Source organism: Coturnix japonica, chromosome 4 (assembly GCF_054131305.1).
Source record: "Coturnix japonica strain WE chromosome 4, WE-NBRP24, whole genome shotgun sequence".
NCBI lineage: Eukaryota > Metazoa > Chordata > Aves > Galliformes > Phasianidae > Coturnix > Coturnix japonica.
Window position 1 is genome coordinate 63,546,625 of NC_140666.1, and position 16,121 is coordinate 63,562,745.

Consider the following 16,121-nt stretch of genomic DNA (forward strand, 5'->3'; position numbering starts at 1 on the left):
ACATCCGCTTTTCATACTGTATTATTTTATAAAACAATGGGAGATGTGAGACCTGCCTGCTCTCCCTCCCCCCTAAAAGAAAAAGGCTTCCACCTAAGTCTTTCCATCTTTTTCCATCAATGACAACTGAATACAGGCAGAGAGAAATAAAAAATTACTTTATAAACAGCATTGTAGAACTAAGGAGAATACCTATCAGTGTAATAGAAAATATGGTTACCTTTCCCCTCCTTGCAGAGTGATACCATAGACAAACGTAATGCTACAGAAAGCCATTCATGAGCAGTATCTTACTGTTAGTTGTTATACCTGAAGCCAGTAGGTTTGGAGAGCTCTGAACCCTCTTCACAGCTGTTAATGTGACAGACATTGCAGCACGTTTGCGAGCACACCCACCGCTATCTGGAAGCACAAAACAATACAGACACCAGCCCCAGACAAAGGAAGCAAGCACATGCAACGCATCACAGTGTGAGATAGCCAAACATACAGGAAAATAAACATGCAATTAGAAAAATGTTGCAGGTACACATAAACTCGTGAGTTCCACAGATTAGCAGAATACATAAAATTTCACAAGCTTTAAGAAACAATAAACCTCACAAAATAAGAAAGCAAACACCTAATACTTAATTCACTGTGGAAATACATACATTCCCTTGACTAAAAGACTGCTTAATTATAACCAATAATTGAAAAAACAAGCAAGTAATCAAGATAAAGGAATAAGCATTCTAAAGTAATATTAATCAATAATATGCACAAAAAAATAATGTCATTGTATGCATTAGAAAGGCAGCATTCATCAAACCAAGCCTATGTTGATTAGCTGACAAAGTACTTCTGTACAGCTCTCAGACACTCTAAACACAAGAAACAAACTCATTAAAGGTGGTATGCATTACTTTGATTCAGTGGAACATCCCTGTTTTATTTCCTTCTTTTTTCTTTTCTTTTTTTCTTTCTTTTTTTTAAATTTTTTTTTATTTTATTTTTTTCCTTTTTGTTTGTTTTGTGGTTGGGTTTTTTTGTTCGTTTTAAATTTAATGGAAGAGAAGCACATGCATGTCTGGAACAAAACTACTTCAAGGGAAAGACCTGAAATCTAAAATACGTCTGAACAAGTAGCAGAGTGAAAAACCTTGCTTCTAGAGCTGGCTCTCCTCTTTTTTCTTTCCTCCCTCACTCGGGGCTGTCATTCCCTCATTAGGGACACTTTGTTTTTATAAGCTGGTGGCTTTCCTACAGTGTGCTCTTTTAGCAATTCCATCATAATTATAAAAGTTAATAAACATCCTTCCTGACTATATTTAATCCGAATATTTTTCTGCTCTTCAACATAATCATTATTTCTTGTATTTGGTAATACTGAAGTTTCATCTTGGCCATCACTTCTGATGTACTACAGCTTTGATATAGGCCCTATGTTTTTGCATGTGTCCTGTGACAGGGAGTTATATAAAATTATATTTAAGGCAGGCCTGCAACCTATTAGTGGAAAGGATTTCCTATAACAGTAATTTGACTCATCTTAAACCCATCTCCCAGAGAAGTGAGCTGCAGGTATTCCTTTGCTCATTCTAGCATTCCCCCAAAATAGCAAGGATACACATTAAGCAGTTGTTAATGCAGACAAACATCTGAGTCACTGCCACAGGTGTAAGCAGTTTTAAAGAACCACTGCCAGCTCCAAATCCAGAGGCAAAAGGTCAGATGATTTCAGTCAGCAATAGCCTAATGCATTACATTAACTGTTACTAATTATTGGTACTAGACTTGGGAAACAGAAACTTGTTGTTAAATTTGTTTTAATTTGCTTACATAAACATAGCATGGCAATAGTGACAAAAACCACATTTTCCGTTCTTATATTATTCTTCTCACTGACATAAAATGGAAATAATTCCAGGGAGATCTGATGATCTGCTGATACTGACTTTTTGTTCTTACCTGAATATTGGCAGACTTCAACAACATATTTATTTCGTTAATACAAGCTGCCACATTTATTTTTTTTTTTACTTTAAAGTAATGCTTTATTTGTATTTTTCAAGAGCTACATTTTTATTTTCAGCGTAGAAAAGCTAAGGTGGGAGAAAAGGAGGAGGGTACCAACTACAAACATTTAATCAGTATAACTTCTACAGATTCTGCTTCAAATCCATTTCTAATGTAGCTGAACAGAATCAGTTTTATATTAGTAGACACATTATATAGCAAAAGGTTTGAAAGCTTCACTCAGGATAGATAAAACAGGCTTTGCAATAGACTATATGCATATGCATACATGATTTACCTCTCTATACAGAAGTCACTCCCATAAATCTGTACCTGCTATAACATTCTCAGTATACGTACACAATAGTGGCAGAGGTTTGCTTTGCACTCAGGTGAGATACAACCACACAGACACACTGCCTTCCGTTGTGTAACATGTCCATAATCATTCATGTTTGATAAGTACATGCTCTCTTTAATTAGTTCACCACCCAGTTCCTTTTGCTTTGACAAATCCTTTCTCCTCTTCCTTTCCACTTTTCTCCATTATTCCCCTTTCCTCCCATCTGTTTTCTTTCCACAAATAACTGGATTTTAAGTCCTGGATTTTAAGTCCTCATCTGCCTCTTCCTCTGCACCTTATGATACCCTATGCAGCAAACCCTCCTTACTTCAGAAGCTGACCTGGAGTGCTGCTCCCGATGGTTTATGTTGATGTGCTCCAAGCCTGTACCCCAGGGCTGAGGCTGTCCTGGCAGAGCCTTAAGAGGGACCCAGACATTGTGCTTGTTCCTCGAGAGTTCTTGTTTTGGGGTACTGCCTGTTTACTTGTCTAGGCTTGTGGAGATATATTACTGACAGCTCCTGTTAAGTGTCTGGGAGTAGCCTGGTAAGTAATCAGTTGGATTTATCCGGCTGTCACCTGCCTGCACTCCTCTGTTGGTGCTAAGATGAGCTATTACTACAGAATCTAACACTAACTACTAAGGGGCATCTACTATTATGTAGTTCTTTCATTCTGCTAAACCACAGCAGAAAAAGATTTAAAAAATTAAAATTGTTGCAGGAGAACATTTGAACAAGCAAGCTGTATATTTGTTTTAGTGGTCCCAAAACAGCTTCACAGTCTATTCAGGAACTCTCTGGGGGCCCGGGAATTTCTATTCTCATCTCTCAGAGAATATCAGATGTTAGAATATGTGATGACTTGCATTAATAATTTTAACAATCACAAAATACCTAGGGGCTTCCAGGACTGCAGACTTTTTCACTCCTGATTGCTCTTCATGTGCCTCATTTATTTTAAACAGACAACTTTAAAATTAGATGTATTTATTGAGCATTATCTGTGTGAAACACAGCCAAAACATTTTTGGATAGACACTAAGAATCTGCTTTAACATATTAGCTTCTGTTCATTCATAATTTCTTAGTGAAATTTCCTCTCCCTCAACAACTTCACACTCACACACCTGATATAAGCAACAAGCATTTTTATCCTGTAATGTAATCTGAAATGAACTTCATTGGTGGCTCACATTTTCCATGTCTTAGTATCTCAAAATACCTCTCCAAGATAATGATGGTCACCAAATCTGCAATACTTGAAGACTTGTTGATGAAAACATTTCTGTACAGTTTAACACATCATTCAGTTGATGACTGCTTAGGCTGGGCTTAAAAAGATAATACAAAAGCAAGCATTCTACTAGACTACATTTTTTATTTTTTTTTTATTAAATTACTGCAAAATTAGAACAACAAAATCAACTACAAATTAAAGTGCTCTCAGTACTTCTAAGACCTTCTCTATATCCAATGTCTACGCCCTTGAGTTTGCAAATACATTTCACTGCCTTTAGCTGTTGAGTATTTCTTCCTAACATGTGGTACAGAATCAACATCAAGCACTGAAAAATCCCTCCCATATATGGTAGAGTAATGAAAACCAAAGCTCTTCAAAACATTTTCTCTGTGGACAAAAATATCTTCTACAGGGTTCACTGAGACAGACTGCCAAGCCTGCAGCCACAGGGAACGCTGGGTTAGAGCAGCCCAGTCCAAACAGTACATCAGCTTTTTAAAGCTGCACATAGACCTGTCTCTTTTTGCTTTGTCATTTGAACAACTACTTGCACTAAGCTGAAAGCTGAAAGGAATATCGGCTGAAGTGATTAATAGTAATCTGACTTTAAAACAAAAGAATGACAAATTCACAGTAACCAAAACCCTCCAACTTTGTCATATTTCTATTATAAAGCAGTGAAATAGCAAAAATTAGAAGAACCACTGCATTCCTTCTTTTTTGCTCAAAGACAGGTGACATCCTCAGTCTCAGCCACTCTCTTCCTTAGTAAACCAATGCTTCACCAGCAGATGTGTAAGATGTTCACTTCCATGTCCTACTCATGGAGTCACAGTCAAGAAGTGACATAAATCAATAGAACTAAATATGAAATGCTTTATTTTTTTTTGGCCAATACCTCCTTTTAGTACAGCTTGTAATTTGCACATCCACAAGACGAAAAATGTTTTCACAACTTAAGAGCACAGAGACTGCAGTTCAGCTTAGAGGTGTGCTATCTTCAAGAAACTATGCAAGACTTCAAGTATGCCTGGGTCTTATGTGGGTTTTCAAGTATCCTATGTGATCAGAAGACTCAATCCACAAAAGATGTCATTCAGACATATAGATGATTAAAATCTTTATGTCTTTTCCTCTTCAGAGTTTCAGACTAACTTGAGAAATTTTAGTACAGCGCAGAACAAAACCACCTTTCAGAGCTGCAGTAACACAAACTGGTAATTTTCATCTCTGACACAAGCCACAGTTTTCAAAAGTAGAAGCTATAAAATGACACCTATTATGTTTTAACCCATATGATTACAGCGCACAGTGTAATCACACTCAAACATCTGATGCTTAGCTGACTTACTTCTGAAATTACAGTTCTGTGTAGTGAGCAGTACTTCAGTACTACATTCTTTATACAGACTGACATGTTTAGGAAAGAATTCTTTTAAAAAAATGCAAAATGGTAAGACAAATTTCCATAAATGAAATCCTTATCAAGACTTCGTGCTACTCTCTCTCCACTACCTGCAAGTCTGTAGAACTGTTCAGAACAACCAAAAAATACCCCACCTCAACTGAGAGTCATTGGCTTAAACATTTTTAAGGCATGTGCTTTCTGTCAGGAAAACGTGATACTTTAGCATCAATTTTCCACAGCCTTTATGTCTCAATATTACACACTTTTGCAAACAAGAGAAAACAAAACAAAAACCAACAACAAAAAATCCCAACATATGTATACAAAACTAAAACAAGTAACATAAGCACAGAAAGCTAAACATGCATGTATGTTTTATATATCCATATATATCCACGCATACAAAACCAAGTATGTAGATTTCATATATGGAATAGAAATGCATATAAGCAAATGCACTACTAAAATACTTTGCTTTGTTTAGATTCATCACCAACTAAGACATAATCTGCTCATGAACTTTTAAATAAATGTTGGACCTTCTCTTCCTTCTAAACAACACATACAAGTAAAGAAAAATCTCACAGAAGCAGCGTACCTGTGTTCATTTTGACACTGGTGGATTTGTTATAAAAGCCTTCGGGTTTCCTGTGAAGAATAGAGTGATCTATTAATTTCCACAAGACATGAATATGTGGCACAAAATGGCAGCATGACTTCTCAGGGAAGTAGAGAATCAATGTGATATAAACAACAGTCCTATTTTAATGTGGCTTTAATTAAATTGGCACTGTGTGTTCTTCCAAAGTTAAAGATGAGCTGTTGCTTCCATTACAAGCTACTCTATTTGTAAGTGTTTAGTATCTCTCTGGTAAACATTTGCTCAGGGGTAAAAAAGCAGCGATTGATATTTGGTCTTGAAACTATAAACCAAAGAAGACCAGTGCAAGAATATGTTTAAAGGCTGCTAATAAGCTTATTCGCTCTTCCGTATGAGGAAGGATAGAGAGCAAAGACCTTGTCAGATATTCTTGAAGCAATGAAAGCTATTAGATCTTTCCTCAAAAGTTTCCAAGAAGGAGATGCATCTGTTTTCATCTGGTGTTTTAACACTTTTCTACAGACACACAGTTTCTCACAGAGTGAGAAACACATATTTAAGATTATTTAACAGTGACAAAACACCAAAATAGACTTTAACCTCGGCTCAATGGGTGGACAGAATTACCTGTATCTCTGAACTGACAATTAAACTACCATATTCTCTTGTATTCCTAATGAAGCCAGATTCCACGATGCTTGAAAAACTTACTGGTAAGCAATACTTCATGCTTAAGTATTTGAAGAAACTCTGAACTCTGATGCAATTGTCCAAAGTCAGTTTTTGATAAAAGAATGTATGATAAAAAACAAAGGACAAATTAACAAACGAAAAACCCAGCCTACTTTAATTATATGGAAACAGTTATCTGGCAATGAATGAAGTTTAAATCACACTCTATCTATTCTGCAGCTACCAGGAAATGATCTGAAAATTTCTAGAAGAGCTGACTGACAACAATGACTGACATGTTGGACTTACATAACAGAAACAGAATATTTTTAAAGCCCCAACTTCTTACACCATTTTCGGACTGCTAGAAAAGACACCATTTTCAAGCCTCCTTTTAGCCCGTAACTGAATCACCGATGGTACTGAGACGAAGCAGTGAAATGCAACATGATATTTATTTTCAGACCCAACAAGTACAGTACACTTGGAACACTGATGCCAAAACGATTTTTAGCAGGTGGCTTTGATATATTTACAATGAAGATTGCTTAACTCTTACTGAAGTTCAAACACACTATACTCACTTTTAGCACTTAACCCTTGTCCTCTTAAGACTTTTTCTATCCTGATTATACTGTGTGGCTGATTCACAGTGAAGGATTCCAATACAAATGATTCACATTTTCACATTAATCTCATTTTCCTATAGAAAAAAAAAACACAACAACCTTGTATACCTGAAATGTATGCATGCAAAGAAGGCTGTATAAATTGAACTGACACAAACAGCAGGCCTTGCAGTTTAACTAGCTGCCACTGCTCACTTACAATTATTTGGAATTTTCTGTTCGTAAAGAGCTAAAGTAGTGTCCAAATACATAATGGTACTGGTAGTAGGATTCAAATGAATGCAGAGAAATTAACAGCCGTATGTACAAAAGCAATGTACTTAAATATAAACTTTACCTGAAAGAACATTAAGATTCTTACTTCAAGAAATTAGTGGAGAAGGAGAAGCAAAGGGATTTGTTTTTCATTATTGTGCCTACTTCTTTGCCCCCTGAAAATTGTTCTGGGTATATGGGCTTGCAGAAAGCTCTAATCTGAGTGAGGTAATGAAGATGTTAATGCTCTTGGATGTTAAAACAGAAGAAATGTCCATAAGTATAGTGCAGACACAAAGTGCTACTGGAACATACCAGTTTGCAAATTCGACAGCTGTTGAATTAGCCACCAAGCTCAGGTAGGTCTTCTGACAAATTCATACCTAATCTTAGATGATAAGATAAAAGAACCCCAAGTTAGCCAGAGTGGCAAGGGAAATTTTTCCACTGAGAGAAGTTGTGCATGCCCCACCTATGGAGGTGTTCAAGTTCAAAGGGGCACTGTGCATCCTGATCCAGTATCTTATTTAGTATTTGGCAACCTTGCCTGCAGCAGGTGGATTGAAACCAGATGATCTTGGAGGTCCTGTCCAACCCAAGCCATTCTATGACAGTTCCAATGCAGAGAAATGGGTCAGTTACCTTGAATACAGATAAAGTTACCACTGTTTTAGTTTCACTAAATACATAAGACACATCGCTGTATTATTTCTTGATAACAACTTATTTCTCGATAACACCACAAAGATTATTTAAGATCAGCAATATTGTGAGAGGTTACTGAGAACACTCGTGGGAATCTCACTGACACCAGCTCTGTTCTCCCCAAGAGACCTTGCAGCTAGTTGTGATTGCTTCTGTTCCTGATAAGTTATGAAGTGTGGGGTGCTGCAGGGAGCCATTCTGTCTCACCCCTTCTGTTCCACATTTCTGTGCAGCTATAAAAAGAGTTAGTGAGAAGCCAAGAAAAGTTTCTCCACCTTCAAGAACACAAAATACATCTCTACTGTTTGAGGTTTAATTCCATTATTGACCAGATGTTAGAGCACCTACAGGTGTAAGGCTGGAGCCCTATCATCCAACCAAGCATCAGCTATACAAATGTGAGCATAGTCTTTCTGAATCAAAGCCTAAGTGAGCAGTAACATGCTATTGTCTGCTTGTACCTCATCCAAAGAATTAAGATCATCTTTGTTAGTATCCATAATCTGTAACTAGGTAAAGATAGAGAACATTAAAATTCAGAATATCCTTTGATAACAAAAAGGAGAAGGTATTATTTTGGAAATATGTAGAAACCCTGAAAAATATCATTACAGCTAAATTCTTAGCTTAATGATTTGGAAATTCTTAAATGCCCCATGTAAGTATCAGCTCAAACTCATCCAGCTTAAAGGTATATTTCATGATCTCTCTCTGGCTCTGTAGCCTGGAGTGCAGACAACTTTGAAATGCCAGGTTTGTTATCTGTGTGGATAACCAGCAAGCAAACTCCAAAAAAATGATTTGTTTTTTTCCTTACACAGTTTTTGAAATACTGGTGAAGAGCAAGGTGGTAATATGCCTTGTTTGGTATATTTTGAATCAAAGCATTCAGACTATTGCTATTTCACTTCCAAAAGAAACTGGCAATGTCCAAATAAACTGCGTCTGAAAAAAACTGCTGATGAATTCTACATAATAGTCTGAAAGAGGCTCAAAGAGAAAATATTACTATACACACAGCTTCACATCACAACACATCAAGGAAGTGGACATAACTGGAGGAAGCAGAGGAACAATATTGGCACAAGAACTGATATGAACTATTTGTCTTAAACCCAAGTTTAAGAAAAAAAATCAGAAGGTGCTTTCTACTTATGGAATCCATTAAGGTCTGAAGCATGTGTCAAGACTACTGTGGTCAAAACCAAGAGCCTGAATTTGACAAGTGTATGAAGAAAAGGTGACTTTCTGAAGAAAAGAGAATAAACTTGATAGCACAGCATTTTCCAGGCTTTTGTGGTTTTTTTTTCTCAATGTAATTTTTTTTCTCTGAGTATGTTGTAAATGCATGATAAGGAAGAAATGGTATGGTATTTCTCTTATTCCATGTTTTTTCATAAAAGAGGAAGAAAATTAAGTAAATAATTGATGACAGAGAAAAAATAATGAAACTATAGAGAAAATCTACATGTTTCTAATCTGAAAGTTTCTTACAGCAATTTTTGTAGTTGCATAAATCAAAGGGAAAAAATCACAATTGTTATCAACTTAGAAGTAATTACAATATAAGCATGCACGTTTTCTATTACATTTTTCTAACAATATACAAGCTTTCTAGATCACTTTTTGGAAATATGGAAAGTTCTGACAGAAGAGGGTCTGATTCTGACATGTCAATCATTTCACCATGATCAAGTAACTTATTTTACTAAATATACTACTTAACACACATAGTCAAAATTCCATTAATTCAAATCTTTATTTCCCAGAAGATCCAAATAAAACAGGCCTTATTCAACTAATTCTCCATCTTTCTCAACACACAAATTCCAAGAATCGTTAAAACTATGTTCCTATTTAAAATCCATCATGTGATAGTTAAATATGGATTCATTAGCCTTCAGGAACTAACAAATACATGACAAACATTTGCAGAATCTTGAAAAGGAATGATGAAAGTAAAACTTGCTAATTAAGGCCACTTGAATGCTTAAAGTGTTATTAATCAAAATTTCCATGTTTATACAGCATTTACACAATGCATTTTTACATGCACAAATCCCCACTTAAATAGCATTCCTTCCAATAAGAATTTTTTTTATGTCAACACCCCTCCCATTGGAATCAGTGGAAATAGCATTCATTCATGAGAGCAAGAATCCTATTTTTTTCCTTTTTAATTTTAGAAAAATGCTTCCCTGAAATAGGTATAGTTTTAGATCTATTTAACAGAGTTAGACCAATTTATGGAGTGCTGTAAGATTCTGTAATGTATTCTTAACAATTATGCTGTAGCAACAGAATTCAGTTCCGGACTTATTAACATGCTCATAAATACAAGAAGCCAAAATCTATACAACTGATGAAACCAACTAAAATGAAATTCATTGGAATGTCTTCATCCTTCATATTTACTAAGATATGTAAGTTCATTGCGATCACAAAGGCAAATGCCTTACCCCTAAGTACTTAAAACTTTCAGCCAATTTTGTCTGTTTGGCAGACAGCCAGAGACCTAAACAAAATTGACAGTTTACTGTTCTGTGAGCAGTTCTCACAAAGAATATAGATGTTATCGAAGCCAAATTGGTGATCTATCCTAGATCATACCAGGAAGAAAAATTACAAGCTGTATATGGATAGTTGCACATACCTTATAACCTTTGCTACAAATCAAACAAGGAAAAGTACAACTTGTTAGATGTCAGTGCTCAAAAACTACAAAGGAGGAGAACATACTGATGTGAGCCGAAGAGCCATAAAATGTGAAATTATAATCAGAATACCTTAGTTTAGAAGCAAAACGGGAACAGGTTTATTCACTGTTTATCTGAAAAGACACCAGATTTCACCATTTCTGCTGCTCAGTGAACTACTGGTAGCCTTTCAATCTGCATAAAGACATACATCAAACTAATTGCAGAAAGATCAGGCAACAGTTAAGTGGCAGTGAGCTTAAACACAAACAAGTAAGACTCATCCAGAGTCACAGCTGCCTTTTGGGATAGTAACTCCTTTCAGCTTCTGTTAATATTCACACTAAATGACTCAGCATGAAATGCTTCAAAGTAACTCAAATGCTGTAAACTTTGATCTTCCCTATGTGCTATAACAAGTGCCATACATCTGGCTCTTTGTCTCATTAACTCTCACATATTTGGCTGTTTCTGAAGAATCTTAGCACTCATTATAACTGTGGTTGCATCAGAGACTTAACTGGTTTCACAAAAGATACTTAGTAGAAGCAAGACTATGTGCTCACAGAACACAGTAAGGTTGCATGTGAGACATGAAGAATAGATAAGCTTTGGAACCTTTTGTTTGCATGTTTTCCTGATACTATATTTTGTGCTTTTCCAGGATACACAATCATCATTTTTCATTTCAAATGGCTTCACCCTCCTACTCTGTACAATACACATAAAACAATGCACCTTCTATTGTTTCAGCATCACTGTTAGACGTCAAGGGAAGTGATCATATGGTGGTGTGACTTCATCTCGAGCTCTGTGTGCAATTTGGGTGCCACAATACAGGAAGGACATAAAATTATTAGAAAACATCCTACAGAGGACTGTGAAGATGATGAAGGGTCTGCAGGGCAAGATGTATGAGGAGCAGCTGAGGTTCCTTGGTTTGCTCAGCCCAGAGAAGAGGAGACTGAGGGGAGGCCTCATGGCAGCCTACAGCTTCTCATAGTGAGTGGAGGGGCAGTGCTGAGCTTTGTTCTCTGTGACACTGACAGGGCCTGAGAGAATAGCATGGGGGTTAGGGGAGGGCCAGGTTGGATATTACGGAAAGGTTCTTCACCAGAGGGTGGTGGGTGTGGAACAGGCTGCCCAGAGCAGTGATCACAACATCAAGCTGCTGGAATTCAACAAGTATTTGGGAAATGCCCTCAGACATAGAATTTGGTCCTGTGAGGAACCAGGAGTTGGACTTCAGTGATCATTGTGGGTCTCCTCCAGTTTGTGATAGCCTGTGATTCTGTGGTTTACAACACTAGTATACTTGTTGCACTTTGACTGTTTTAATACCTAATGAAGCCCAACATGCTCCAATAAAACAAAAAGCCACATTTTTTTTTTCCTAGGATAAATAATCAGAGAAAGAACTACCGACAGTTATAATTAGTAGCACAGTTTAACTCACATCATTATGAACTGCTAATACTAGCTGCCTGTACCCGCTAACTGAATTTCAGAAGTTACGGAGACTTGGTTCACATTTAAAGATTAGTTGCTTATCTTTCTCTCTCCCTCTCAATTTTTTACAGTTTACCAGCACACTTGAAGTCCCTGCTGTTTAACTCATCCTCTGCTGATCCTGTAGCTAGCCAGAAATAGCATAACATTAAAACATGGGTTTAGAGAAGAGAGCATACAAAATGCTCAATCTTTACAGAGACTAGGAATGAAAAGAAGTATTTTTTAGAGAAAAAACTGCAGTATTTGACAAAAATGGCCAAGAAAGGGAACAAGTATGCACAAAAGGAACCTGACAGATGTTGTCTGATCCCCGAGGAGCTGACAAGACTGAAATGCAAGTGTGAGTCTGCTAAGTAACATGAAATACACTTAAGAACATAAAGAAATTACATAGTTTGTCTTCTCCACATGCCTCTCATGTAATTTCACCATAAATTTGTATTAGATTGCCAATCCAATTCATTCAAATATATTAGTGAGAGATTTCCACTACTGAGTCAGTTGACTGGCAATTTTAATTCCAGAAGTAGACTACTTTGGCATTCTAGAAGAATTCTGGGGTAACAGCAGGTTTAGACCACAAAGAAGGAGTCAGTGAAGTAACTTGTAAAACCTGAGTACCCTGGAAAAAAAAGACAAATCAAGCTTTGAAGGGGAAATGGAATCTGCCCATACAATGGGAGAGTGTCTAGCAGCCACTTGACTGATGGTTATCAAAAGCTGTTGCTGAAAACCACTCATGGGAAAAGGTCCCATCATCACAGAACTGTCCAGACCCACTAAATAAAAAGACCAAGAAAACAAAGGATGTTTATGTTCCCATTTACTGTAAATTAAGATCTGTTTATGGAAGGGGATTTATGTAATGGCTGAATTATTAAACTTACAGTCTTTCTCAAATAGACATGGTTTCACATACCAATTAAAACTACTTGTATACCTAAGAAGAAAAGTCAGTAGTGGACATGTTTATTTTCATTTCTAAAAATTGCAATCATTTTTTCTGTCAATTTTTCAGTGACATTTCAAGGACAGAACTGAACCATTTTGTCAAGCAGTCTTACATGGTCCTTTAGGGCAGGTGCCATATGGCATAGCAGGCTATCTTCTATAATAGAGCACTAGCATTTGGTTTCTATACCTGGTTCTGTAATTGACTTTCAAAATGACATTTTACCTTTATGAGCATAGCTTTCTCTTCCCCTTTTTTGTAACTTCAGGGACTGATTCCACAGGCACACCAGGATGAGATCCTAGTCTCTGCTAATATGCAGACTTTCCCCAATGGGTAGATGTACAAATCAACACTAATTCCCTCAACTTTTTTTTTTTTTTTTTAAATTTCTTTTCTTTCTTTCTTTCTTTCTTTCTTTCTTTCTTTCTTTCTTTCTTTCTTTCTTTCTTTCTTTCTTTCTTTCTTTCTTTCTTTCTTTCTTTCTTTCTTTCTTTCTTTCTTTCTTTCTTTCTTTCTTTCTTTCTTTCTTTCTCTCTTTCTTTTTTTAAAGATATTTTCCTAGATGTTCAGTCAAACTCAAAGGAAAAATCAAAATTTTTGTTTACCATACCTGCCCATCCCTCTGATCACTGGGCAAATAGTAGCTGCTAAGAGCAACCACCTGCTAAGAGAAGGCATTAAAGGATTGATAATGAAATCAATTCAAAAAATCTACAACCACAAAACTGTTCTGACATTACCAGAATAAAACCATAGCATAAACAGAATTTTGATTTTTTTTTCCCCAAGATTATTACTGTTATGATTTTCCAGATGAGAATTTATCTAAGCATAACTATACAGTATATGGTTCCTACCTACTTTACAAACTGTTATCCATAAAAACAAACGATTGTTACCTATTCTACTTTATAGATACTATATTTACTTTCTGCAAGTAACATTAATTTCTATAAGAGTTGAATTTACATTTATCAAGTTTAACTTTATTAATTAAATAAATTTCCCTCTAATTTCCCCACAAGAATTACAGATAATATATTTTTACCAACATGGTAAGATACTAAATTATTTGGTGAAATATTTTGATATTAACAATACTATTTTGCTACCCATTGCTCAGTTCATGTTTTTATATATATATGAATGTACTACTTGATATTTGATATTCCAGTGTGGGGATAAAACATTATTGTGTGACGCTCACTCTTGCCATTCTTACAGATCATAAATGAGAAAAAACTGCTCAGTGTTTTGGTTCAGCATTCCAGACAGTGAAGGTCAGAGACAAGATGATTCCTTATCAGCACAAGATTGCCTCTTCTCAGTTCTGTCTGTATAACAACAATAGGTTGAATAATAAATGATCCTATGAGTCATGACATACAGATGTTAACTCAAGAACATTTAAATGGAATCCTGGGAGTCTCAAAGAAGACTAAATACACTGACCACACACATTCTGTGAAATGAATATACTTGTCTCTAACCTGGCATAATCCTCTATTTTTTTCCAATGAGAGGAGAACATGTGTATGCATACACACATACACCCACACGCCTCTATTTTTGCATGCAGTCTACAAATATAATGATTAAAAAGCTGTTTAAGAACTATAGTGATGTAACATACAATTTTGATTGCTTTAAACATAATTAATTTGCCTGTGTATAGAAATAATTATGTTCTTCCTGAAAAGAGCTATGCAATAGTGAGCCTAATAGTAAGCCCAGCACGTAGCCCTGAACCTCATTTATTACTTAATTTTCTTCAAAGCTTATATTAAACATCGATCACTGGAACAGCTATGCATTTCACCACATTACTTTTAGCTCAGAAAGCTATTATACTCTTAATGAAATAACAGGCTGGAAATAAATTTAGTGACTTTTGGTGTCTGAATTAAAGGTAATTTGGGTCCATTTTATCAGAATACTTTCAATATGAATAGTGCTAATCAAACCGCCCCAGATCCAGCCTGACACTGGTGTGAGGCATGCAGTAACTGAGAAACAAAGTTTGGAATCACTGGGGAGGAGGACTGAGTGCCTGCACAACACTGTAGAGCATGGCCACACAGCATAGTAACTGCTGTCACCTGTACACAGCTGGGAGCTTCCTGTAGTAATGCACAATACCAATACCTCAGGAACTGTGTGGGCAAGGACACAAACTAGAACTTGTATTTTGTCTCATTCATCTCTGCTATCACACATACTGGTCAGCAAGTGAGAGAAGGATCATAGGGCTCTACAACAGGGTACTTTCATTCCTTCCTATTACTGTATCCCATGAGAAGATCCAGCTTGTGCTCTGGATGAGGTGACAGCTTTGCAGAAACAATATGATATGAAACCACTGAAGTAACAGCATCCATACAGAGAGGTAGCTTTAATTCCAGCATCTCCTACTCTCAGCCTTCATAACAGCAGCATAAGTGTTTCTCATGCCATCATTTAGATTTTTTTTCCTCCTAAAAAATGGAGAAGGTGGCCCTGCATAGACTCCTGAACCTCTTTTCTATAAACACTAATTGCTAATTAAGTTAGGCAACTGCAGTAAGCTTTCAGCTTAAATTCTCAGTCCCAGATTCCTTTCTAGACAGTCTTACCTTTGTCTGCTGGACTTGCTTAAATACCAGTGTTCCTGTAACTGCCCTCCAAACACAACTCCCGCTTCCCCTGCCACAGGCTATTTGTCACAGTCCAGTGCTCTTATTCCCTCCGTTTTCAAGCCAAGCAGCCTTTTCCCCTTCACAACCAATCTATAGGGGGTCTGAAAGAATAGCAAACACTGTCACCGTAGTTCCAAGCTAGATCTAGTGTTCTCTGCAATAGCAATTACATGAATTACGCACAGAAGCATTCAGTATTCAAGTCCAATTTTCTGTTCATGTGCAATGAGGACGGGTCTCCAGATATTCTGACTTTGCTAAATCTCTACTCAGCATCTGCAAGCAGATTTTTCAAACGCACACAATTTTTGAAAAAGCAGGTAGAGGTCACATTCCTAATGAAGGTAGGTTAGAGTTTACATCTGTGTTCTGGCCACTGAGATCTCAACCTTGCTAAAATGTAGGTCATCAGAATTCTTAAAGCGAATAA

The 16,121-nt window shown here is 36.5% G+C and overlaps 1 protein-coding gene across 50 annotated transcripts in view; it reads right to left on the bottom strand.

Annotated features, from left to right (window-relative positions):
- Positions 1 to 16,121, bottom strand: part of SORBS2 (sorbin and SH3 domain containing 2) — a 133,355-nt gene that overhangs the window by 64,305 nt on the left and 52,929 nt on the right. For 36 of the 50 annotated variants that reach the window (XM_015862066.3, XM_015862061.3, XM_085547140.1 and 33 more), the window contains 2 exons: positions 5,590 to 5,639; positions 310 to 402 (listed from right to left, as the gene is read on the bottom strand). The exons of 1 other annotated variant lie outside the window; for it this stretch is intronic. In XM_015862066.3, the coding sequence (XP_015717552.1) occupies positions 310 to 402; positions 5,590 to 5,599 (103 nt within the window). In that variant the 5' untranslated portion in view covers positions 5,600 to 5,639. Of the gene's footprint in view, positions 1 to 309; positions 403 to 5,589; positions 5,640 to 15,628; positions 15,793 to 16,121 lie in introns of all 50 variants that reach the window. 13 more of the 50 variants (XM_085547147.1, XM_085547152.1, XM_085547151.1 and 10 more) reach the window with 3 other exon arrangements.